This window comes from Patagioenas fasciata, chromosome 2, assembly GCF_037038585.1.
Source record: "Patagioenas fasciata isolate bPatFas1 chromosome 2, bPatFas1.hap1, whole genome shotgun sequence".
In the NCBI taxonomy this organism is placed as follows: Eukaryota; Metazoa; Chordata; class Aves; order Columbiformes; family Columbidae; genus Patagioenas; species Patagioenas fasciata.
This window is the reverse complement of record NC_092521.1, coordinates 135,308,589-135,332,959: the sequence shown is the minus strand read 5'-3', so window position 1 is coordinate 135,332,959 and position 24,371 is coordinate 135,308,589. Positions and strand designations below refer to the sequence as shown.

The window sequence follows — 24,371 nt, the reverse complement described above, 5'->3', positions numbered from 1 at the left end:
CCCAATGGGATGTACCCACAAATGCTGAGAGAGTTGGCAGATGGGTGACCTAGGAAACTGCAGGCCAGTCAGCCTCACCTCCATCCCTGGAAAGGTGATGGAACAACTCATTCTGGATATCACTTCCAAGCATGTGGAGGAAAGGAACATTATCAGGAGTAGTCAACGTGGATTCACCAAGGGGAAATAATGTTTGACCAACCTGATAGGCTTCTGTGATGGTATGACAGGCTGGGTAGATGAGAGGAGAGCAGTGGACATTGTCTACCTTGACTTTAGCAAGGCTTTCAACACTGTCTGTCACAACATCCTCATAGGTAAGCTCAGGAATTGTGGGGATGAGAGCGGTGAGATGGATCAAGAACTCTCTGGATAGTAGAGCACAGAGGGTTGTGATCAACAGTGCAAAGTCTGGTTGGAGGCCTGTAGTTAGTGGGGTTCCCCAGGGGTCAGTACTGGGTCCAGCCTTGTTCAAGTTGTTCATCAAGTGACCTGGATGAAGAGACTGAGTGCACCCTCAGCAAGTTTCCTGATGATATCAAACTGGGAGGAAGAGCCAACACACCAGAAGGCTGTGCTGCCATTCATTGAGACCTGGGCAGGCTGGAGGACTGGGCAGAGAAGAACCTGATGAATTTCAACAAGGTCAAGTGTAGGGTCCTGCACCTGGGAAGCAACAACCCCAGGCACCCGTAGAGGTTGGGGGCGGACCTGCTGGAAAGCAGCACTGCAGAGAAGGACTTTGGAGTTCTGGTTGACAACAGGTTGACCATGAGTCAACAAGGTGCCCTTGTGGCCAAGAAGGCCAATGGTATCCTGGGGTGCATTAAGAAGAGTGTGACCAGCAGGTCGAGGGAGGTTCTCCTCCCCCTCCACTCTGCCCTGGTGAGGCCACATCTGGAGTACTGTGTCCAGTTCTGGGCTCCCCAATTAAAGAAGGACAAGGAACTACTGGAGAGAGTCCAGTGGTGGGCTACAAAGATGACTGGAGAACTGGCACATCTTTCTTATGAGGAAAGACTGAGAGAACTGGGTCTGTTCAGCCTGGAGAAGAGAAGGTTGAGAGGGGATCTCATCAGTGTTTATAAATATCTCAAGGGTGGGTGTCAAGAGGATGGGACCAGACTCCTTCCAGTGGTGCACAACAATAGGGTGAGGGGCAACAGGCACAGACTGAAGCATAGGAGGTTCCATATAAATATGAGGAGAAACTTCTTTACTTTGAGGGTGCCAGAGCACTGGAACAGGCTGCCCAGAGAGGTTGTGGAGTCTCCTTCTCTGGAGACATTCAAAACCCACCTGGACACATTTCTGTGCGATCTGCTCTTGGAGAACCTGCTTTAGCAGGTGGGTTGGACTAGGTGATCTCCAGAGGTCCCTTCCAACCTGAACCATTCTGTGATTCTGTGATCATTGTGAATATAAAACCGTTCATTAAATCAGTATGAGAAAAGTAATACAGTAAAATCGAAGTCCGGACTGTAAATGAACTTTGGCAGCTTTAAAACTGAAAGTGCATCAGCTGAGGTGCACAAAGAGTGAGCCAGAAACTTACAGAGTCCTTTAGAGGATTGTGGGCTACGGCACCAGAGCACTGGGACTACAGGGTAGCTACACCTCCCCCTTGCATTGACACCATAGTTTAAAAATTCCCAACTGTCTAGAGACATTGAATGAGTTTGTTCTGTTTACATGCATTTAAAAAAAGATGTGTGGTGCAGGGTGATGTGTGGAGGGTTGGTGTCCATCACTGTGCTTATCTCCAGCTGCTGGTCATTGGCACAAACTAGTGAGTGCTCCCAGGGGCAGGGAGGCCAAGTCTACCTGCAGGGGATGAGCGGACTGAGGTGTTCTGTGGGTCCGAAGCTCAAGGCTGAACTCTCCTGCATGTTTGCTGATGTTAAAGCACTGCAGACAATTTCTTGGGCTACCCTACCTTCCCCACAAGCTGCTTTCAGGAGGTGTTTTGGGGCAGTCTCTCACAGACAGGGCTGTGACTGAGTGGTGAGTTCAGTGTTTGTAGGGAGGGACCAGCGGAGAGATACCCTTGAAAAAGGCAGAAAGCTGGTATGCTCATTTGAGCCTTCCCTCTAAGAGCAATCATGCCAAAAATTACACTTTCATCACAAAAACCCCTCCAGAATTTCATGTTATGGTCAAATGCCAAGGTTGGAAAACATCAACCCCAACACAGGAATTTGGAGAAAAGTATGACTGCAAGGAAATACCTCCCCATAAAAAATGGTAAAATACATAGCTTTAGCTACCACAAAGGCAAAAACCAGAGACACTGGAATTATTAAAAACCTTTTTGTCCAGTTGCAAGGGTTATTCTTTTTTGAGTGATAAACTGAGCTGGATGGTGTCATAAACTGATCAGGAGCTTTTGTAGAGGTTTTTTGTCTTCCATACAAGAAGAAAAACTGCAGACTGCTAACATTGCCATGTTTACATGTTCGGTTCAGTCAGCTGATGGCCACTGCCCCACGTGAAGCGAGACACAGATGATTTCTTCTCAGAAAGGGAACTTGTCCAGCCTGAAGCAGAGTTCCTTTGAGAGACCACTGGTAACGGCAGACAGGATTTACCTAAAACTACCTGGCTGCCAAAACAAGATTGTCTCATTCTCCTTTGCTGGCTTGGCCAGAAATCAAGTTCTTTTTTCAAATCTTTTTTTTTTTTTTTTTTTTTAAGAGGTTCTTGCAAGCACTAATTAACAATCCCTGTACTCATGTTGTGGAGATGGTGATGTGATAGCAGTGCGAGCATGCCAGCTCTGTCCCAGTCTAGACATGCAGGTACACATGATGTGTTCACACCCTGTCATCTGACAGGCCTTCAGGTAGCAGAGATGTATATCTGCCCAATGAGTTTTAATAACTGAGGTGCTAAAGCTGTGAAGTAGCAAGAACTTCCTACCCACCCACTTCTTTGTCAGATTAAGCCCTAAGTCTCTCCAAATGTGTGCTTCTTTGCTAGAAGAATATTTAGGATATATTTCAAATCTTTTCTCTTTCACAGCTGCACAATTCAGTTCAGTTGTTTTAACTGCCAAGCTGTTTCTCAGAGACCAAGAATAATAATGTAAAATCTATAAAGTTAATTTAAGATCTGGTGATGACCAACCAATTTCAAGAAACTCTTCAGTGTTTCAGATGGACGCATTTTCAGACATAGCTACAGCTGGGACACTTGGAGAAGTCAGCTCAGTTTTCAGATGGCCCCATCAGTCTTCACTTCTCATACTTTTCTTCGGCTTTTTATTCTTCACTTCTTTTACTTCTCTGTTCCTCTTAGATCTTTTTTCCTTTCTTTTAGGGCTTCCTCCTCTCCTCTTTTCTTGCTAACACTGTCGGCTACAGCAAAAGCAGATCCAAACATTTTCTGTGACAGCCCTCCAGGAATGTGTAGTCTAAGGCCCAAGAGCTGAGGAGGGGGAACGTGAAGGACTGGAGTGTCACAGTTCGGCCACCTTTTAGTGATTACCCCAGCCCTGGTGGGTTTGGATTGCTCTAACCACAGTCCTGATCCTCAGTGCCCCTGAAGTCTATTTACAACGTGTTTAATAATTTCCACCAGCTGGCCCTTATGAAGAGTGTCAGTCAGTATTTATGTAACTTTTTCATGTATCAAATAACATGGAAAAAAAACTCCATCCTAACCAACTTTATTGTTTTTAGGCTGATAAATTTTTGGTTTTAATTACCAGGCATTTGTTGTCAGCAGTTATCCTCTGGAGGTTCTCAAAACTCTGTTGGGAACGAGTGTTCAAACTTCCTTTCTCCCCAGCAGACTTTGGATCAGGCCCTCAGTGCTGAAACACAGTGTTTGAAGGTCACTTTTCACTTCTAGGATCAGCAACCTGGAAACAAAGGAGTGCAATTAAAGTTAATGTCCTACACGGTTTAAAAAATAATTGTGAATGGCTTTGAAACCTGACATTTCAACTGGGAATGTAGCTGATTTAATAACAACAAAAAAAGCAACAATCATATGAGGACGCTGCAATCATATGATTTTTTCGCACAGTCAGTCACAGCTTTGACTTTGACTTATGCTCCCTCTCCTTTCTGCCAGATAATGAGGGCTTAGTTCAAACAAGCCTGGTATCCCTAAGGCTATTGCCTTCACCCTTTTCCTGGGCTGGCAGCGGGAGGGAGGGCTGGCTCCAGCCAGGAGGGTGCTGAAGCAAGGAGTCTGCATGTGCAAAATGCACAGGGCTGGACACCAGAGCCTGCGAAGCTGAGAGAAATGCTGGCTGGGGGGCTCTAGGTAGTGACACCAACAGCTAATAGAAGATGCTAGAAACACAGAAGAAACTAAGAACAAATAAAAAAACCCTAAAAATAATAAGTAGTCACAATCGTAGAATCTCCTTCCATTAGGCAATCTCTTCATCCTGTTGACAGTGCCCTGGACTTAGAGGTTTCTGCTGGCCCTGCCCAAAATAAGAGTGGTCTAGTGTTGCCCAGATTGCTGGTTTCTGGCTAGCCAGTGCTGTGCTTTGGGCTCACTGAAACCAATACTGAACTCCTGTCTTGAGGACCATATTTGCTTCTATACCACATCGTCTCACCAGAGTTTGTTCTTTGCTGCAAATAAAAGCAAGAAACTTCACGAGGCTGCCAGGGCTGCAATGAAATTCAGTTGCTGCGCTGCCTGCAGAAGAACACCTGGGCTGGTGGAGCATGTTGAACCTGAATTTAAACCACTAAGTGCAGTGTTTGCCAATCTGCCTATATTACCCCGCTCCTCTTGAGCCACTGGTTGTAACTCATTATATAGGCAGCAAAGTCTATTTTTCCTTTATCTCTACATGCCACGAAGTACTTGTCTGTGTGTAGGTCATGGCAATTTGTGAGCTAGATATTGACTGGCCATCACTACACATGGTCTGTGATCGCACCTCTAACTATGGGCACATCCTATTGTGCAGCTGTGGTCAGATGGCTCACGCACATGCCCAATAATGTTTAAATAACATTTTCCTTAATAATCAACTCTGATCAGGGGCACAGCCCAGGGATGTATTAGAATTGGCCAGTCTCCACTTTGTTCACAGTTGTTGCCCAGCATGTGAGGAAAGACGGTTAAGTGGTGATGGGTCCATCAAATGCAGCAGTGAGCTGTTGCAGTAACATTTGCAAATCAGGCTGGGGTAAGAGTTAATTTGGATTTCTGGAAATAAACGTTCCTAATTTAAAAACAAATGAAGTACAAAAATTGATCATAGTGTAAAACTAGTATAAAAATGCCTGCAAGGTAAATGGTGCGGCTCTAAACAGGTCTCTCAGAAATCCCAGGGAATGTTGAAAGCAAAGGGAGTGAGTCATAAGCACATGAGCTGAAAGAAGCTGAAGACAAAATCATGCATCTCTGCTTAATTCCATCACATGATGAGTCCTGGGGCCCTTAATTTAATTGGAGAGCAAAGCAGTGGAGAAACTTCATTCTCGCTTCTCAGTGGGGACCGGAGGAGTTACCGTGAGCAGGCACCAGGCGCTCTCTGCTCCTCCGCGCACGCTGAGCTTGACGCAAGTTCTCCGGCACCATGAGCGGTGTTTGCCACCACCTCAGACTCCTGCTCCTGGCTGAAGCGGTGCTGTGTGCTGCTGCCATACGTGAGTGTTTCCTTCACCCCATCCTCTCTCCCTGCCTCCCCCGGTTCAAAGTCCTGAGCCGGTGCTGTGAAAACGGCTGATCCTTGCAGGTGCAGCGGTTGCTGGAGCTGTGCTTTGGAACCAGTAGACAACAGCTAGCTCCACCTCGGGGTTGCCTAGCTCTGGGTAGAAGTGTCACCAAAGCTGGAGAAATATGCTGAGAGCTGTTCAGTTATCTGTTTCTTGTGCTCCGCAAATACACAGAGCTGACCGGAGCTAAGCCTTGGCTCATTTAAAAAAATTTCTAGCAATATTTCCCCAGCTCAAGCATGGCTAAAAAGGCAGATGCAGAATGCACTTCTCCCATTTGCTCAGCTCAGATGTGGCTGGGAAAAGCCACGTTAGAGGCTGTGCTCCCTGCTGGGACACCCAGACATGTGGGTCCCCAACTTCAGGGAGCCCAGTCAAGAAATTAGATCCTCAAGCCATGTTGTGCAGGCACTGGGCTTGTTCCCAGCTTCTTTCTGGTTCCCAGCTTGACTCAAGTCTTAGGTTGATTCGCTGATCTTAGGGCTGGAATCCAGAAATGGGATTTTAGGGTCCAGTTCCAGGATCTGCAGTAAGGAAAGTGAAGACCTTAAAAGCTGAGGTCCAGTGCAGTATCCATCTAGCCTTACACCTGTCTCCAATGGGAAACAGTAATAGAAGCATAACTGGGCAAGTGTATACCGGTATTTACCCAGGACACTTTTCCAGTCTCCGATGATTTATAGCACCAGAACTGCCTCTGTCAGATGCAGAGTCTTCGTCTTTAACAGTTTTTACTGGACTTCCCTTCCATCCGTTCATGCACTTAAGTTTTGATTGCAACCGGTGTAAATTTTTGGCACGCACAACATCCTGCCAGCAAGATATTTCACACCTTAACTGTGCCTTACATAAAGAAATATCTTTTACACGCTTAGAAACTGTAACCTGCTGGTTTCATTTGATTCTCCTTAACTTTTGTGTTTTCAGAAATAGCGACAAATTGCTTCTTCCTCCATGCTGTTCCTGATTCTGTTTTTATATTCTCTTCTGTCACCTCTTCAGGCTCAACACATGGTCTATTTAGCTGTTCCTCATACAGAAACAATTCTGTCCCTTTGCAGCATCCTTGCCACCTTTTTCTGTGTTTTTGAGTTCTCTTAAACCCTGCTTGAGCTGCAGAGAACAGAGCACACAGCATTCAAGACATGGATACACATGGAATTACACAATGCTGTAATGACATTTTCATCTTTGTTTTCTATCTAGCCTTTTCCTAGTTTTTTTAGCTACCAATGAGCACTGCATTCAAAACTGTAAAGCTATGAGATCTCATTTCTGAGTAGCAATAGCTGGTTTAGAGCCCCTCATTCTGTAAGTAAAGTTACATTTAACTATTCTGAATTTCACATGGTTTTATTCTTCAGTTAGTGAGTCTCACATGGTCCTCACTTCTACTACTTTAAGACGCTGTCTTCAGCAGATTAAAAAAATGTAATATTTACCTGCTTTCCAGCTTATGACCACTTTAAATTATTACAATGATTGAGAAAACTGGCCACTTATTCTTCATCCTAACCAATTCTTTGTTCACAGGAAATCCTTCATTCTTATCCCATGATAACTTAGTTTCTTTATATGCCTTTTGCAAGGGACCTTCACAAATGCTGTCTGGAACTCAGGCAGACTATAACAAGCAGGTCAGCCTTGTTCCCATGCTCTCTGGCTCTCTCAGCAAAACTCAAATATATTTGTGAGGAATGCACTCCTTTTACGGCGTATCATTTTAATCCACTGTATCTGCTGATTCTGTTCTTCACTGCTGTTCCTACCCGCTTCTTCAATGTGAGCCTCAAACTTTTCGTAATCCTCTAAATCTTTCCTGGAAGTGTTTTTAAAAACTGTCATCACATTTGCCAACTTTTATTTCTCGGCCACTGAAGCAGTTTTAAGCAAAATGTTACATGCTATGGTTAAGAGCTCATTTATTTCACCCTTGAATAAATTCCATACTTTTTGAGCCATCCTATCTAGACAATTTCTCCAGTTTGTTGATTTGGTCTACTTTTGCTTGGTTGGTTGGTTGGTTTTGTTTGTTTGTTTGGTGCCAGCACTTCATTTTGAGATTCTCCATCATTGTAAAGAAAATTCTAGCACAAAAACCTCTCATGCTCCTCCTTTGTGAACCCTGAATGCTTCTTCTGTATCTACATCATCTTTTGGCCCTATAGACTTTCTGGCAAGTTTTCCACTACTTTTGTATTTGAAAAACAAAAACAAAAAAACCACAAAAAACACAGTAGTTTTTATGATTTTGCAAGTTGTTCCTCAAATTCTTTTTCATCCTGCTTTATTATGTTTCTAGATGTAACTTTAGAAAGTTTACATTATTTTCTGTCTTCCTAGTTTGGCCATAACATGAGTCTTTTTACTTCTAGTACACACTTTTCAGCTGTATGATCCTTTTATTGCTATTGTTCTAACACTGGCTTTCATTCTCTCTTTCATGGTTAACACACCCTATCAGGAAATGCTGAACTTTTTGTCTTTGCTCCCTTTTTCACCAAAATGAGAACCAGAATGAGAAAGAAGAAAGTCAATCAGAGTATAAGTTCTTTTCTTCTCTGATTACCTCACCAAAACTAGTACAGTAATCAACACCTCGGAGTGTAATATTACTGTATTTCGAACTGAATTGCTCTAATTTTGGTTATTGCCAACATCTGTTCTTGAGTGTTTTTCATTGTTTAAGAAGAAATACATTAAATCTTTTTGTTCCTTTAAATTCAGCAAGTGAAAATCTTCAGTTCCATGTGTTAGAGAAATTAGTACTGAAGCCTTTGCTCATCTGAAAAAATGTCTTTGTCTTGTCCTGAAGCTTGTGAAATGTTTTATATTTGATTGAAATAAACAAAGCACATCAGGGAGGCACAGAAATGCCTAAGGAGTTTGTGATTTAGAAGCAGTGACCACAGTTATTACCAAAGCTGGACAGGAAAATGTCTTCTGAATTCAAGAATTGTTATTGAAAATTGAAAATCAAAAGCATTTATAAAATTAAAAGTGCTCCAGCTCTTTTTGATGAGCATTTGGAAAAAAAACAATGATTGAAAAGTTTTGATGTGACAAAATCTAAACATTTTTATTCATTAAATGATTTTTAGATAAAATGAAAGAGAATGGAAAAAATAAACTAGGAAAAATCCCTAGCTACTTACTTTCAAATAAGATGATGCATTAATGATATAAAATGCAATTGAACTTGATAAGCCTTTGTGAAATATTTTGATAGTTGCTAATCTGTTTTTTTTTCCTGAGAAAAGTTTCTGAAGGACATCATTACCCAACTCTTCTCCTGACCAAGACTAAAACAATACAGCATGTGATAAAGGCCATTAAGTAAATGCCAGTCATGATGTTATGCTTTGCTCACATAAAAAATTATTAAATCTGCAGGAAAGACTTAATTCAAGTGATTTAAGTGAAACTGTGGGGAGTTCCTGTAGGGCAAAAGACCGTGGGAGACCATGTCTCTGAGTGGAAAACTTGGTTTTTTCCTCAAACCTTTCAGTCCCCAAGACTCAAGAGGCCAGGGAGGGACCTGCCAGCATCAGTTCAGAGTGACCATTGAGACGGGACTGGCCAAGGGACGTCCTTCCTGCCCAGCAGCAACCTCACTAGGCAATAAAACATCAAAGGAAAGCAGCTCCTTCCTCTTCTTCAGTGCTTTCTGGGGTTCCCTCTTGAAGTAAAATTAGGAGTCACATGCCCATAAAGACCGTGCTTAAACTGGCTACACCTGCTCTGTGCCTTTTCCAAAACTTGGAGGAATTCCAACGTACCTGGTTACATTAGAGTGCATAGGGCCATTCCTGCCCTTCTTGCAGGTCTCTGCATTTTCCTTAAAATCATCCAGCTCTTTGCTGCACTTGGCTATAAATCTCAGAAATATTCGGTATCAGCTACCTATAAAACAAAGCCATGAAAAGCAGAAGAAATCCTAAGTCCCTTGATGTTGTGACACACCCAGCAGTTCCCTCATTAACATGACAGTTGTTTGAAGCCCCCAGGCTTTAATGGAATTCTGCCTATAAATCTACTTGCATACATATATTTGTGGCATTCTACAGTGGTAGACATGTTCCTACAGGTTACTTGGATATTTACTTTCTCAGTATGTGTACTTCGTGACAGAAAGGGGGATCCTAGAAGGCCTGGGAAAAGTTTGAGCCCATCATTTGTAGTAATATGAGAAGAAAGAGGTTATTAAACTTATTTAATATCTGAGTCATTTTAAAGTAATAGGCATGAAGCTATTATGGTTTTGGTTTTATATTATAAACACATTGAATTTACTATTCAGCTCTAAATTTCCTTTTCTGGAAATACCAGCTTCAGTTACAATTGGTTCCACCCCTCCCACTCAAACCACTGGCCAACTTACCAAAGAAGCTTCACTGGGTCAGAATTAATTCCTGGCATAATTTCCACTGGAGCACAGTGCAGACACAGAGTGAATTTATGCTGTTAGCCATCTACTCATGGATTTATTACGAGGCAAGCACAAAGCAGTCAGCAATCAAGCAACCTCTGTACAACTAGCCTGATTGTTGCCAGGTTCTGTCCTTTCATACAAACAATTGCTAGGATATGGTCAAAATGTTAATTTTTTTTTAATTCTTTCTCTGAAAAGTTTCCAATGGTGCAAGTAGCAAAATGTCAGTCTGACAGTGGTGGAATTGTCTTCATATTGGTTATAGTTGATGTGTTTATAGCTGCAATGATAAAATTCCATAACTTTCTACTTGTGTTTTCTAATCAGTACAAGAATGTAGTTATGATAAGAAGGCTGTTAAGCACAAGAACAATGTCTTTATAGAGTGGTAGTGAGAATGCTGTTATGTTACACATTTCTCTTCATCTCCAGGGTTTCAAGATGTGCTGAGCAGTGGAACAACTTTTCCTGTCACATCCTACAAGAAGCTACAAGGCTGGTCTAGTGATCAAAATACATGGAATGAAAAGCTTTATCCTTCATGGGAAGAAGGAGATCCCAGATGGAAGGACTCCTGGAAAGGTAATCACACATATGCATTTCAAAGACACTGAGAAAACTGGCCAGAAAAATCCACCTCATTGAAGAGTGCAGGTGCTATAGTGCTTTTTCTTAGGTGCAATATCCACTGCTGCTGCAAGGAATAGCAAATTAGAGACGATTGGCTTTGATACCGTTCCCAGCACGCTGTCTGGGGAAGAAGAACAGTGAGTTGTTACAGTACATGCTTTCCCGTGACTCATAGTCTCAGACATTAATACTCATTAAGAAGTATTGATGGCCAGAACTCCAGGACAATCCCTTATTTGAAACACGCCCTAGAGGACAGGTAGTTTCAACTGCTACCTCAGTAGAGCATTGTGGGCTTCAGTTTGGCAGCTTTGGTGAAGACTGTTTATTATCACCTAGTCTGAGCTGAGGTCTAACAGCTGTAAACCTGGGAGAAACAACAATATTCTCCTTTGGAAAATATTGACCCCCATGGGTAAAAAAATGAATATTCTTAGCTCTAAGAAGGAAATGAATGACAGACCAGTAAGTGATGTGGGGGGATATGATGAGTCCCTCTGATTCCTCTAAGTTGGGGTTTTGATAAGAGCGCCAGTGACTTAGAAGCACAAAACCCCTTGGAAATAGAGGAATCAATAAAGCATTTGTAACGTAAATAGTGCACAGTTGAAGGCAGCTGCTGCTCTGATGCATCCTTTACTGCCATGAAGACCAATTTTCCTTTCTACAGGTGGAAGGGTGACAGCCAAACTGGACACTGACAGTCCAGCACTGGTAGGATCCAATGTGACCTTTGTTGTGACTCTCCAGTTTCCCAAGTGCCAGACAGAAGATAATGATGGCAACATAATATATGAGAGAAACTGCACCCAGGGTAGGTAACAGCAACCTGCCTGCACTGTGCACGCGTCTGACTGTAGTGCTGGTGGGAACATGTCACAAATCTATGAAAACATCAGAAGCAAATCCTGTGAACAACAGCCATGGTGCTTCTGACTGATAACCACACTTGTGGGTCACCTTTGCCACACCAGCTTCTTTCCTCAGCAGATCACTGTGGTGTTTGTGTTGTTCTGCACCTGCTACATACAACGACCAGCTAATTTAAGATCTGCCTTCATTATAAAATTGCCTTCCCAAAACAGTGACATTAATTTGGCTTCCTAACTGTTACTGCTTTTCAACTCAGTCACAAGGCTGCACAGTCACACTGTTTTCTTCCAAATTCGTAAAGCTGCCAGTTTATTAAATTGAGATTTATCTTTTTTTAATTAGGAATTGTAGAACTCACTAACCATCATCTGCATCTTGCAAAACTCTCAAGAAAGAATAAATCTCACATTCCCACATCTTAAGAATTAAAAACAAACAAGAGAATAAATCATTTAAAAATCAAGCAATCTTTTCATCAGAGAATCACTTTTTTTTTTTTTCCCATCTTATTTACTGTTACACAGAGCAAAAAACCTATAATAATTCCTATGTGTGAAACAGGCTGTTGGACCTTTCTTCCTCTGAATTCATAAATGTTCAATAAATTTTTTTACTGGTCAAAGTAATTTTCATTTCAAGGCATATCAGTAGATTTTTTTGGCAGCCTGAGTTCTACTTTTTGACCGTCTAATATTTTGTTAATGGTTGATATCCATTCTCTACTTAACATCTGTTGTGCTCTTTGGGGAAGGAAACCATCTTTTTATTATTCAAAAAGGAACTGAAATTCATGTCTAAGTTATTTAAAGGTGCCATAGAAAAATTTTCTGACAAAACAAACTAAGTCACTTCCTCACAGTGCTTCCACAGCTGCCACTACTACTTCAAATTTTAGATTCTGCTTGTCAGATATCCAGGTAGCCCCACTAACTCCGGTGAAACAGTAGCGGCCTGTGTACTCAACAGCATGCTTTGGGCAAGCAATTTTAAATTGTATCTGGTCCATGAGACAGTAATATTTTTTTAAGCTTCTAAATAAAACTAGAATGCCAAGCCAGAACAATTTGGTGTTTACATTTAAACAACCAACCAACCACAAAGCACAATCTTAGAAAAAAATGAATGTAAGTCTAAAAATACCCCAGTTAACTTGTTTAAATGCAGTAACTGCTGTAACCTGGCATATCTGTCTCCTGTTTCCTGACTTTCTGCACATGTCATATTTCTACAGATCCTCCAGTTTCCCAGGATCAGCAAGTCTATGTCTACAACTGGACTGAATGGATCGACGACTGTGGCTGGGAAAACTGCACAAGCAACCACAGCCATAATGTATTCCCAGACGGGAGACCCTTCCCTCATTTTCCTGGTTGGAGGAGGAGGAACTTTGTCTATGTGTTTCACACATTTGGTTAGTACTGCAACACAACCCTTGGTTTGACTGACACTGCAAAGCTTCTATTCGCTCTGTACTCTAACTCTTTTGTCAAGTATGTTTTATTAAAGATCGTTTAAAAAGGATTCCACTCCCTTGAGTGGAAATCTTGAACTCATTCCCCACTTTCCAGAGAGGCCATCAGCTGTTTGGTCTGGAAAGCATGGATTATCAGGAGATTCTCTTTTAATCTTCATTCACAGGACTACCACTGAAGAAAATAAATTTCCTTTCAGTAGTACTCAAGATACTTCTCTAGGAAAACATAGGGTCTGGGCAGGTCAGTGAGATGATTTGTTGACCGCTCACTGTCACTTTAGATTCTCAAGTTTAAGAGAGAGCACAGCACTGTATGTCTTCAAGTCAGGTTAATAGTGCAGCACTTCTTGCCTCTGGGGAGAAGGTGAAAAGGCCACTGACCGTGTGGTACCGATCTGGTCACAGATGCCGATTTTCAGTGTTTCCAGTACTTACACATATAATGGTTGGGCTAATCCTGACATTGGCCACATACTAAATCTCAGTAGCCTAAGTTAGCTTGGCTAAATCGGTGTTATCATTGATATCAGCATGAGTAATAATAATAATAATAATAATAATAATGTCCCAAATTGTACATAGAGGTGATAACATTTACATACCTCCATCAATGTTACAAAGACAAACAAGCAAATTTATCCAAAGAACTCTAGGATATGAAGCAAGAGGTATTATACCTTCTTGCTACACTGAAAGTATACAAACACATGACCACTTAAAATGCCTAAGTAGTAACACTATCCACTACATAATACTAATAATTATGTAATGTAATTGCTTTGGAAAGATGTAGATGCCTTGGCAAATGCCTTTTCTTGGATCAGTGAAATTTGGGACAGCTTTCTGACACCTTTGAAAAAACACAGAAAAAAATGGGAGTAAACACATCGTAAAAGTAGTCAGTCCTCCAAAAACACCTGCCAGATAATTGAAAGACAATTCTAAACTGTTCATTTTGATTTAGACAATCCAAGATTCCCAGAGACACTACTTCTCTTAAACCAGCTTGCAGCTGGGTTGAAGGGAAGAACATATGCTAAGTCCATGTTCTGTTTCAGGTCAGTACTACCAAAAAATTGGACGATCTTCAGCAACATTTTCAGTCAACACAGCAAATATCAGTCTTGGCGAACACGTGATGGCAGTACACATTTACAGGAGAGGACACTCAGCGTATGTTCCAATTGCAAGAGCGAGTGCCGTTTACCTTGTAACAGGTGAGCATGCTGGAATAAACTGTAATAAAATACTGAGGGTATGTGTTGTTCAGGTGGTAAAGGAATTCAGCACAAACATCACCTGCCATGAAAATAAGACATTGGCCCAAGAAAGTTTTTTAATATGAATGTGGAATCTCTGGTAAACTGCCTTGACTAGCGTCATCTATCTTTGTATCTAGCTCAGTTGTGACAACACAACTTAGTAATGAAAAACTATTAATGAGAGGAAATGTAATCTTCCATAGATGCCTGTGATTCTGCATTTGTTCACATGCTTTTCTGGGTAGTTGTTTCCTACTGACATTCACTCCTCAGATCAGTAAATCAAATTAAAGTAGAACCCCATGTTAAAGAAGTTAATGTCTCACATTCCAACTTGCTGTTCAGGGACTTTGGAGCTGTTTGTTGTTTACAGCCAGGTATGTATGCTTTAACTATTTACTTTTTTCTCTCTCACAGACAAAATTCCACTCTCTGTGAGTATGTTCCAAAAACATGACCGCAACATCTCAGACTCCATTTTTATCAAAGACTCACCGATCACATTTGAGGTGAAGATCCATGACCCCAGCTACTATCTTAATAATTCTGCCATCTCCTACAAGTGGAACTTCGGAGATGGAAGTGGCTTATTTGTAGCCAGTGGTTCCACTACATCTCACACCTATACTCTGCAAGGAAACTTCACTCTGAATTTAACTGTCCAAGCCATTATACCTGTACCTTGCAAACCAGTTACACCTACTGCACCACCGCCCACCTCAGCAGGTAAGAGTTTACTGAACAGCAGTGATATTAATAGCTATGCTAAGACTTTGATTTCTGATATTTTAAGTTCATATCTTCAGAAGTTTTACTGTCATCAGTGAAAGAGCTGCAAGGCTCTGTAAACCCTCTATAAATTGTTTTAGAGACAGAATCAATAACCATAAGCTCTTCTACAATAGGCATCACTTACACATTTAATACATAACGCATCCAGTTGTACGACCACAGTGACAGCGTCTGCTGTCTTCAGGTGGACATGCAGTACACATAAATTTGTCTTTATATCCTCTGCCATGTCAGGTCAAGTGGTTTTAGCCTTGCCTACTCAAAGTCATCTTTTGAGGGAAGATGTCCATTTTAAGTGAGAAAGAGGTATACTAGAACACACCTGTAACTTCCTTCCTGGTTTGCATTAACTTCCACACAAAATGAGATTGGATTGAACTAGGAAAAACTTATTCATATTCCAAAATATGGGATTTCCACATGGCATTAACCCAGAATGGTTTTTCCACTTTGAATTTATGCACTACCATATTTCAGAATAATTTTAATTATGTTCAGCAGTGGTTTATCCCCTCAGAGGGTTTAAAGGTTTGCAAAAGGCCTGCAGTTTCAGCCTGGGTAGCTATAATACTACTACTATTAAAATGTAAATGTGGCTATATTTTTCAAATTTCAGAATTTTAATATGTGCTTTTACCAAAATGTTCAGCCAGAATGAAAAATTAAATGAAAGCTATAATTTTCACCACTTCCCCCTTCATTTTTCCATGAGCTGTAATGGAGAGCAATGGGAAAATACCTGCTTTTAAAGAGAGCGTTTTAAACCTTTATTGGCCTTTGGATTTCTTCTATAATTGATTTGGGAATTATAAAGAAGTGTTTAATTATATCAAGCCTTGCAGTCTCACTTACATTTCACAGAGATGGGTGACTAGCAAGGTGGCTTCCAGAGTGAGGCTACCCAGGCCACTCCAGGGTTCTACAGCTGGGGGCATGTTTTCTTTAAGGCTTTTACCATGATCCCATACAGATACGTACATGACTGCAGAGCTGCAAACCAAAGTCACTAACGACCTATGTAATCAATGCAGTTGAAACATATGGCCACGTTCAGAATAACTCAATGCAGAACTTGTTCTTTCTCCCTCAACTCAACAGTAACAGCTGGAGAATCTTCTAATTCAGACTCTTCTATCACTGTCGAGACAATGGAAGATAATCCTGATGGAGGTTGCCATATTTACAGAAATGGATACGATATCACTGGTATCTCTGTTGTAGGTAAGGATGTGGGTCAACACCCGAATAGAGAAATGGGGCTAATAATGTATATCAATGTATGGTGGTGATAACATTTATTTACCCTCCCTTTTAACAAATACGTGAAACTTACAATAAGATAATTCTCTTGGACCTTGCTGACATTTTTAAAGGTTAATGTACAGACAGCTAGCTGGTGGACTTGGCTTTCTTTACACACTGTGTCAAGACCTATCCGGAGAGGTTACAGCCCCTCAGTGTCAGACACGTGAGGCTGGGCCTTGCTCTGGACACCTGCTGATGGCTGTCACTATCTTATATGTCATGTTCCCAGGCACCTGGGCTGGGAAATGCCTGGTGGGCCTGTGCACCATATCACTACCTTCTATATGAACTTGACAGACCTGAAGCGTGCTGGTCTGAGGGGGCCGCACAAGGTTGAGTGGACCTTAGTATGCACAGGAATTGTGGTTAGTGGAAAGGGCAGGTGATTTTGTAAAAGAAATAAGTAAATCATAATAGAAAAGCATAATAACAGGAAAGCAGCAGCCTCATAGCAACAGCACTGCAAAACTTCTCAGCTTTCAAACCCTTCAAGAGAAGTACTAAAGGAGGGCGGAGGTTACAGAAAACAAGACCTGAACTGAGCATCAGCCAAATGCTTGAGGTTCTGTATGCACAGACTTCAGAGCTTGTCATGTATCCTACCTTTGACATCTGTTTCCTCTCCCAGAGGGAATCCTTGAGGTAAATATTATTCAGATGACAAGCATCCAGACGACAGAAAGTCAAGCTGAAAACTCACTGGTTGACTTTGTTGTTACCTGCCAAGGGAGGTAAGTGTGTGAATAGAACTGTCAATCGTCCCTCTTTAAATATGATCAGGTGCTGGAACACTGTCTGCACTTAGATGCAACTGCATGAACAAAAGTTGGGAACTGCAGTGTTTCTATTTCTTGACTGGAGCTAAAGATAACGCAAGTCTCATTTGTAAACTATGTCAACAGAGGTTACTGCCAAGCTGTTAGGATTCAGAAGAAATATCAAGCCTCACTAAAAATAAGAGAACTAGATAGTGGGGAGAAACAATTCTATATTTCCCTGGCCAAGACAAGATTTCAGCACTTACTGTAAAATGGGAAGTAGTCTACTGAAATTGGAAGGAAACACTTTCTTTTTGGACTTGATTTTTTGACACTTAGAGTAAATGGATATGTCAAAGCAATTTCTTGGATAGGAAAATATTGCATTAATACTCCTATCTCCCAGAAGGGGATTAGAGTTTAGAGGATTGAGAAGTACAAGAATTGTCTTGGTAATGCAACTGGAAAACAATTAACCTCTCTTAAATTAGTGTTTACCTTTTTGGCACATACTACATACAAGAATCTGCATTCTTTTCTTAATTATGTGTATTAAAGGTAACAGAATTTAAAAGCTGATTTGAGGCAGGTAATTCTGTGATCACCACAAAACGTCAAATTATATGTAAAACAAACAGATAATTTTAGAGATTAAATATATGCATTTTATATAAAATAAATGTGTACCAATAAAATGTATAGGTATGTAGGAAAAAAAAATAATGTATTAATAAAACACTCTCAAGTCACCATTGTGTCACTGATTTCAGTAAACAGGCCCCAGCATTAAAACCGGGGTGTCAGTGCAACGTGTCTATGAACTGAGCTAGCAGGATTCCACAGATGCAATGTGTTCTCTCTTCCCACCCCAAGTCTCCCCACAGATGTCTGCACAGTAGTTTCTGACCCCACGTGCCAGGTGTCCAAGAGTGTGGTATGCGACCCCGTCACTGTCACCGATGAATGCTTACTCACCATAAGGAGAGCTTTTGAAGAACCTGGAACATACTGTGTAAACATCACCTTGGGGGATGACACAAGTCAAGCCCTTGCCAGTGCACTGATTTCAGTAAACGGAGGTGAGTCCACACAGAGCAGATGCCAGTTGGCTGTAAATAGCTTCTCCCTGTGGTTGTTTCCCTGCAGGGAGGATGAGCACAGGAATTTATATGGGGTTTTTATTATGCCTGGAGGCCTCAGCTGAGACTGCACCAGCTTGTGTGAGGGTCCATGCAAAGATAAAGAGATTATTCTTTCCCTACAGGAATTTTAGATGTTAGAACTTGGTTTGATTTATGTTCACAATCCAATAAGTACAAGAATTATACACACCCTTCAGTATCACAGAATATGAATAGTTCTTCAGCCGTAACGTATTTATCCACACAATAACTCTGTTGGGCAGAGAAGCAGGTAGGGGACATGCCAGCCAGCCTACTCCACACATGGAGAAATAGGAGAAACAGAGAGGAATTCAGATCATTTGAGACAGAATCAAAGTATGCAGCTGAGCTGGCTGCCCTGGGCCCTCTTTATAGCCCAGTGACCTTGCCCAAGTTTCTGTTTCTACATAAGATGAATCAGGTTCTGGAAAGGTCTGTGTAACATTCATTGACTACAGAGTGTGCCCAGAGTGACTATTTCAGAGCAGGAGGTTTATTTTTGGTCAAATGAGTATCACTGTGTCTTCTTGCTCATGGTTATCTGAGCAGTCTTTGACAGAACCAGGTATTAAACTCAGCCTTAGTCACAAGTCTAAATGATCTTGCTGTCCCTCTGCTCCCACTCGATTGCCTTCCTGGCCTCCCACTACAATGTCCTAGTGGCTCTTTTGAACTCTGTTATTACTGTCAGCCAAGCAACCGAGCCTTTGTGGTCATTTACCACAGTATTTTTGGCTGGTTTTATTTAATCTGGGTACAAATTCAGCTGTACCAAAATCAGTTAATGATGATTAAGGTGCAATGCCTGACTTCTAAGTGCCTTCTGGCTCTTAAAGATTAAAATAGGTAAGCAGCAGGATTTTTCAAAACTGTATTCAGAGAGGCTAACTTTCGCCTAGCAAGGCTTAGACTTCCTAGGTTTTCTCCAGAAATCAAAGCTAAGTTGTACTTTGAGGCTTCCGCTATAACCAAAGCAGAATTAGGATCTAAGAGGGATTGCTGCTTTGAGTCACCTTCTGGAGGAGCCCATCTAACATTTGCAAACATTGCTCCATGTGTTCCACTCATTTCAAGAGAAAACAAGTATTTATGAATTTCCAAAAATCCCATAAATTGGTGCCTAAACATCTGGCCTTTAAAATTAGACAGGACTGTGTCTGGGTTATGCAGTCATGGCACAAAACATCCACCCTTAACTTGCTTAAACTGCTGTTGAATGGGTTGCAGTCCTATGATTTAGACTCATCCCATCATTATGTGTTGCTTTGCAAACTAGTCCAAGGACCTACTTTATTCATAAAATAAAGCAAATCCCTACAGTCTCAGCAAAAAATATTGTATAAACTAGGAATGAGGTCAAGCCCTCACAAACAACTATATCAACAAACTAAGAAATATATGAGGCATGTGTACCAAGTAATTGGTAAACCCTGATTTGATATCTTGATTTTCAAAGACAGCAATTATTAATTAATTAATAACTGGAAGGTAAACCATCATTCACCTCTAGGTTACTTCACTGTATAAACACTGTTGTTAATATGAGGACCAAGAATGTGTCTCAGTAAACTCACTAAAAGTATAACCTGTGGACCAGAAAATTAAGATATTTAACAAAAATTTAAACAAACAAACAAACAAACAAACTTGGCTTCTTCCAACAGATACAATAGAATTAGGAGTAGATGTGAGTGAAATGGTTGATGGCAAAACAGAAGGCAGAGTTCAATGACAGGCAGTGCCCAAAGTTAATTTGCCAGAATGAGCACATTAAAGAAGCACAGTCCCCAGCCCTCAGATAAGGGAAAGAAGCTCAGGTCCATCAAGCTCTCTGCTGCACTCTGCCATCCCAGCATATGGGGCTGCAACAAACAATAACATTTACAAAACTCCTTTTTCATCCCCTTTTTTCCTGGTGATCATCCTTAAGAGAAAGATTAAGATGATTTGAACATTAAAGCTTAGAAAGAGAGTGCATCTCTTATACTCGCAGCATAAACATTTCCCTGGTGTAGCAATTGGCAAGGAGCAAATTAGCCTCACATTGTGGGGTGCCAGCAAGACCCTTCGTTCCCTTTCAACCACGTGTCACAGGAGCATGACGTATATGAGAGAACTGCCAAAGCCCAGCTCACACTCTGTTGGAACCAAGAATTAAACCGATTAGGATGTGAAAGCACCACCTCCTGCCAAAGCATATTAGAAATATTAAGTGTATTTCAATCTGTACAACAATCAAGTAAAATGATGCTTTAGAATAAATTTCTCTCACTGTAAAAAAAAAAAAAAAAAAAGACTAACTTTTAATCAAACTGCTTTCTGAACTCTAGGATCATCATCAGGAACAACAGAAGGTGTCTTTATCTTCCTGGGTTTGTTGGCAGTGTTTGGCACCATTGGGGCATTTGTACTTTACAAGTAAGTTGCTAGTTTCTAGGATTAAAAATAGTTCAAAAAAATGTCAAAAATATTGGTTTAAATTAATAAAACCAACAACTTAAGTTTGCTGTAGTTATATTTTTGTTTCTTTTTTATTGTTGTTCACAAATACTCGGGCAAATATTCAAGAAAATGAGATTACTGCCTTAAGCCACAAAACCATTGGAAAAATATGCAAATGTTAAAGACTTTAATAGAAAATTATATTCTGTGTTTATAAGCACACACATTCTAGTAACACTAGAAGTCCTGGGAACTGCATGTAAGCAGTAAGCAAACTCAAACTGCATGATGTGATTTATGTAAGTAGTAAAATCTAACAAACAGAAATTTGATTTAGCTCTGAAACTCTTACAAGAAGTGTTTGCAAATGACTGACAGTTCAAGAATTAATCATCAAAATTCTTCATGAAATAATTGACAAATTATTCAGGGAAAAGGTGCTGGGCATGCAGGAAAGTAGTTAAAAGAAGCACATGCTACCGCATTATTAGCTTGCATGTTTCCCACGGAACTTTGAGATTGCATCAAGACTCCCTAGTCAAGAGCACGCTCACCTTTCAGTCAGTGCTGAGAAGGAAACACCTCTCCACTGAGCAACAGCACCTGCTCAGTAACCGAGCCTTAGTCACCACTACCAACCTATGGCAGTTAACCATTACATGGGATTGAAAGGGGGAAGAGGAAAAAATATGTTATAAATACATGATTAATTCTCCTATGCACTGGTCACATGCTTAATGCTGACTTTTGTTTAAATGTCTTTCAGCAACTAACTGTGTGCATTCCTTGCAGGAGATACAAGCAGTACAAGCCTATTGAGAGAAGCGTGGGACAAGCAGGGAACCAGGAGGGACGCACTGCCTACTTCAGCAACTTCAAAGCCATTTTCTTCCCTAGTAGCACTGAGAGAAATCCTCTGCTGAAAAGCAAACCAGGCATTGTTTAAACTTTTAGTTCAACACTGGCTATTACATTATGTACAGGACTCATATCTGAACTGTTCTTTGATGGGGGTTTCTTGTTATAAAAAGAAAACGGGGTAAGGTAAAAGCACATATAGATGGGATGGTAACTTCTGGGGGCTTGGTGCAATTAGAAATACTAAAATAGTAGAAAACAATGAGGTAGTTTTGAGCACTTGCTGTTCTTGCTTGTGATCTAGGAAACACTCTTCTGAATAACTAACACCACGTCCCCTTTTTATCTGGGTTTTCTTATTTCTAGGTTAACTACCTGCAAAACTTAATCAGATGCATAATCTGGAGGGGGAAAAAAAGATTAAAAAAAAAAAAGGCAAACAAGAAAACAAAAAACAACAAACAAACAACTTTAAATATTTAGTCTTAAATAGACAGTCTAGTATAGTTGCTTACTGCTTCAGCAGGATTCATGCCTTTTTGAGAAAAACAGACATGGGGGGCAGGCACATGTTACGTCAGCGGAATGAAACGTGTCATGGCCTATTCCCAGGCATCAGCTAGGCACTGCTGACACTGTTCCACTGTTTGGGATGTCCTAGCATGGTCTGCCCCAAGGCAGACCACCTCTCCACCAAGCAAACCCCAGATTCTGGGAACCACCAGAGGCACCGTACCCCACTGGGAACTTGGCAGCAGGCACTCTGTTTTGCAGGGTAATGCCATTCAACAGCATGGATGCAGCTCATCACACACCCGTTGGCCTCAGGGCCAGAAAACAGGACTGGACACATTTAGTCTCCTACTGGACAGGGCTACCAGGGCACAAGTCTCACTATAAACTAGACCACAGACACCCGAGCAACAAGATGAGGCCCATCTGCTTGGCTCGGCCTGCTGAAACTCTTACTCTGAGTCCCATATAACATCCTCAGAGGCAATGGCTGACACTGGCTTTGTCCCCACTGGTCTTGAGATACTGGCCTGGCACCACCACTCCCTGAGGGCAGAGAAGTGCTCCACAGACAAGGGTCAGCAGAATGAGGATCATAGCAGGAGGGGTAACATTCAGTTCCTTTTTCCCCCTTCTCTTTCCATTTGTCTCTCTGCTGTGGGACAGATATCTTAATTTCTGACTGCTCCTCCATCCCACTGTCTTTGACCACCTAATCAAATGAATGAAAACCCCAATCTGAGTAAAGCACTATGCTTCAGTTTCTGCTTTTGCATGACATAGCTTAGAAAATGTAAACTTCTGCAAGAAAACTGACCAAAGAATGCTTTAAAAGGCTCATTTTCCATAAGAGCCTTGCTGATAATATTGAAGCTTATAATGAAAAATTAGATTAACTTTCAACAGAGGGCTGGGCAAATGACTTTATAAAATAATTCAGTTCTTGGAAATGGATTGTAAGATCTGCATTTCAAAATATTTAGCTTATTTACTGTCCTGAAACATCTCTGATACATATTGTTCCCAGTTCCCGATGCACTATATCAGCATAAATGTATTTTCCTGGTATGTTAGCAGACCTATCAAATGCTCTTCATTCACCATTTGAACGTAGTCTTCACTACCACTTCCCCAGTGTGCACGGACACCTTTAAATGAGGATATAAAAAATGTAGATTGTTGAATTTTATAACTATAGAACTGATCTGACAGGTATGCCTCAGTCTCATTTCTTTTGTTGTCTATTTTTTAAATTATTTTGTGGCCATTTCAGTTATATTACTGAAAGCACCATATTTGCTATTGTTCTGTCTTCTTTATAGGTAACATCCTATTATCTAGCCACAACTGGACATCTAAAACTATTCTCCTACTTAAACGAAAACCACATTTCCTGCAAAAATTACTGTCAATGTTATGTTCTCCGTTACCAGTCAGACTGCTGACAGGAAGGAATGTAGTTTGTATTTGTTGCTCTAGCTTGATTGAGGCAGGACAGAGTTTTAGTCAAAAACTTAAGATGACTTGTAATGCAGCACGAAAAAATAAGGTTTGTCACAGCTATAAGGCTTAGGATCAGTGATGAAACAGGCTCCCACTGCTCTAGGTTATATGCAGAAAGCATCTTGTTTCAGTAAAACGCTGCATGTTAGGAACTCAGAGACATCTTAGGCTTTTGCATAGAAACCAAATTTTGGGCGTATTTTAGGAACTTTCTTTATCCTTTAACCTAAGTACACAGAATGGCTTGCACTATCTTCCTTTAAATATCACGTCAGAATATTAAATTTTTATAATTTGATTTTGCATTTTCAGCTGTAACTTCCATTTCACCCATCTTTTGTTTTATACAATGGAATCTAACTCCTGCATTGACAAATAAACCACCTAAAGATTTTAAAGAGTACATTTCCTTTGTCTCAGATAAGCAACATGACGAATTGCCTAATTGCTGACCAAAACAGTATCTACCCAGAAAAGACACAACTGGATCTGCCTTAGTCTTAGTTAAGCACATTTGGTACTACCAGTGGTTATCTAGTAGTTTCCGCAGTCTCCCTTCAACTGTGCTGAGAGCAACAGCACCACAAATCCAAGAAGTGAGGAGCCTTTCTTAACAACCAGATTACAGCCGAGGAACCCAGTTTTGGAACAGATTAGGATACAAATGAACTTCATG

General features: G+C 41.0%; 1 protein-coding gene and 1 long non-coding RNA gene across 2 annotated transcripts; one reads left to right on the top strand and one right to left on the bottom strand.

Moving 5' to 3' along the window:
- Positions 1 to 3,080: 3,080 nt before the first annotated feature.
- On the bottom strand, positions 3,081 to 17,789 carry LOC139827273 (uncharacterized). The gene is made up of 3 exons (XR_011737728.1): positions 10,072 to 17,789; positions 9,470 to 9,593; positions 3,081 to 3,862 (listed from the first exon to the last, which is right to left on the bottom strand). It is a non-coding gene; the product is annotated as an uncharacterized lncRNA (long non-coding RNA).
- On the top strand, positions 5,335 to 24,093 carry GPNMB (glycoprotein nmb). The gene is made up of 11 exons (XM_065832355.2): positions 5,335 to 5,621; positions 10,555 to 10,704; positions 11,423 to 11,566; positions 12,857 to 13,036; positions 14,158 to 14,316; positions 14,779 to 15,087; positions 16,252 to 16,374; positions 17,087 to 17,189; positions 18,090 to 18,295; positions 20,710 to 20,797; positions 21,614 to 24,093. The coding sequence occupies exons 1-11, from the start codon at positions 5,552 to 5,554 to the stop codon at positions 21,765 to 21,767; spliced, it is 1,686 nt and encodes a 561-aa protein (XP_065688427.1). The 5' UTR covers positions 5,335 to 5,551; the 3' UTR covers positions 21,768 to 24,093.
- The last annotated feature ends 278 nt before the right edge of the window (positions 24,094 to 24,371 follow it).

What these genes read in the sequence shown, in the direction of transcription:
- GPNMB (XM_065832355.2), top strand. Translation starts at nt 5,552, where the DNA reads ATGAGCGGTGTTTGCCACCACCTCAGACTCCTGCTCCTGGCTGAAGCG. An exon ending in CTATGTGTTTCACACATTTG is followed by an intron (nt 13,037 to 14,157) that starts GTTAGTACTGCA and finishes GTTCTGTTTCAG; the next exon opens with GTCAGTACTACCAAAAAATT. An exon ending in TGCCGTTTACCTTGTAACAG is followed by an intron (nt 14,317 to 14,778) that starts GTGAGCATGCTG and finishes TCTCTCTCACAG; the next exon opens with ACAAAATTCCACTCTCTGTG.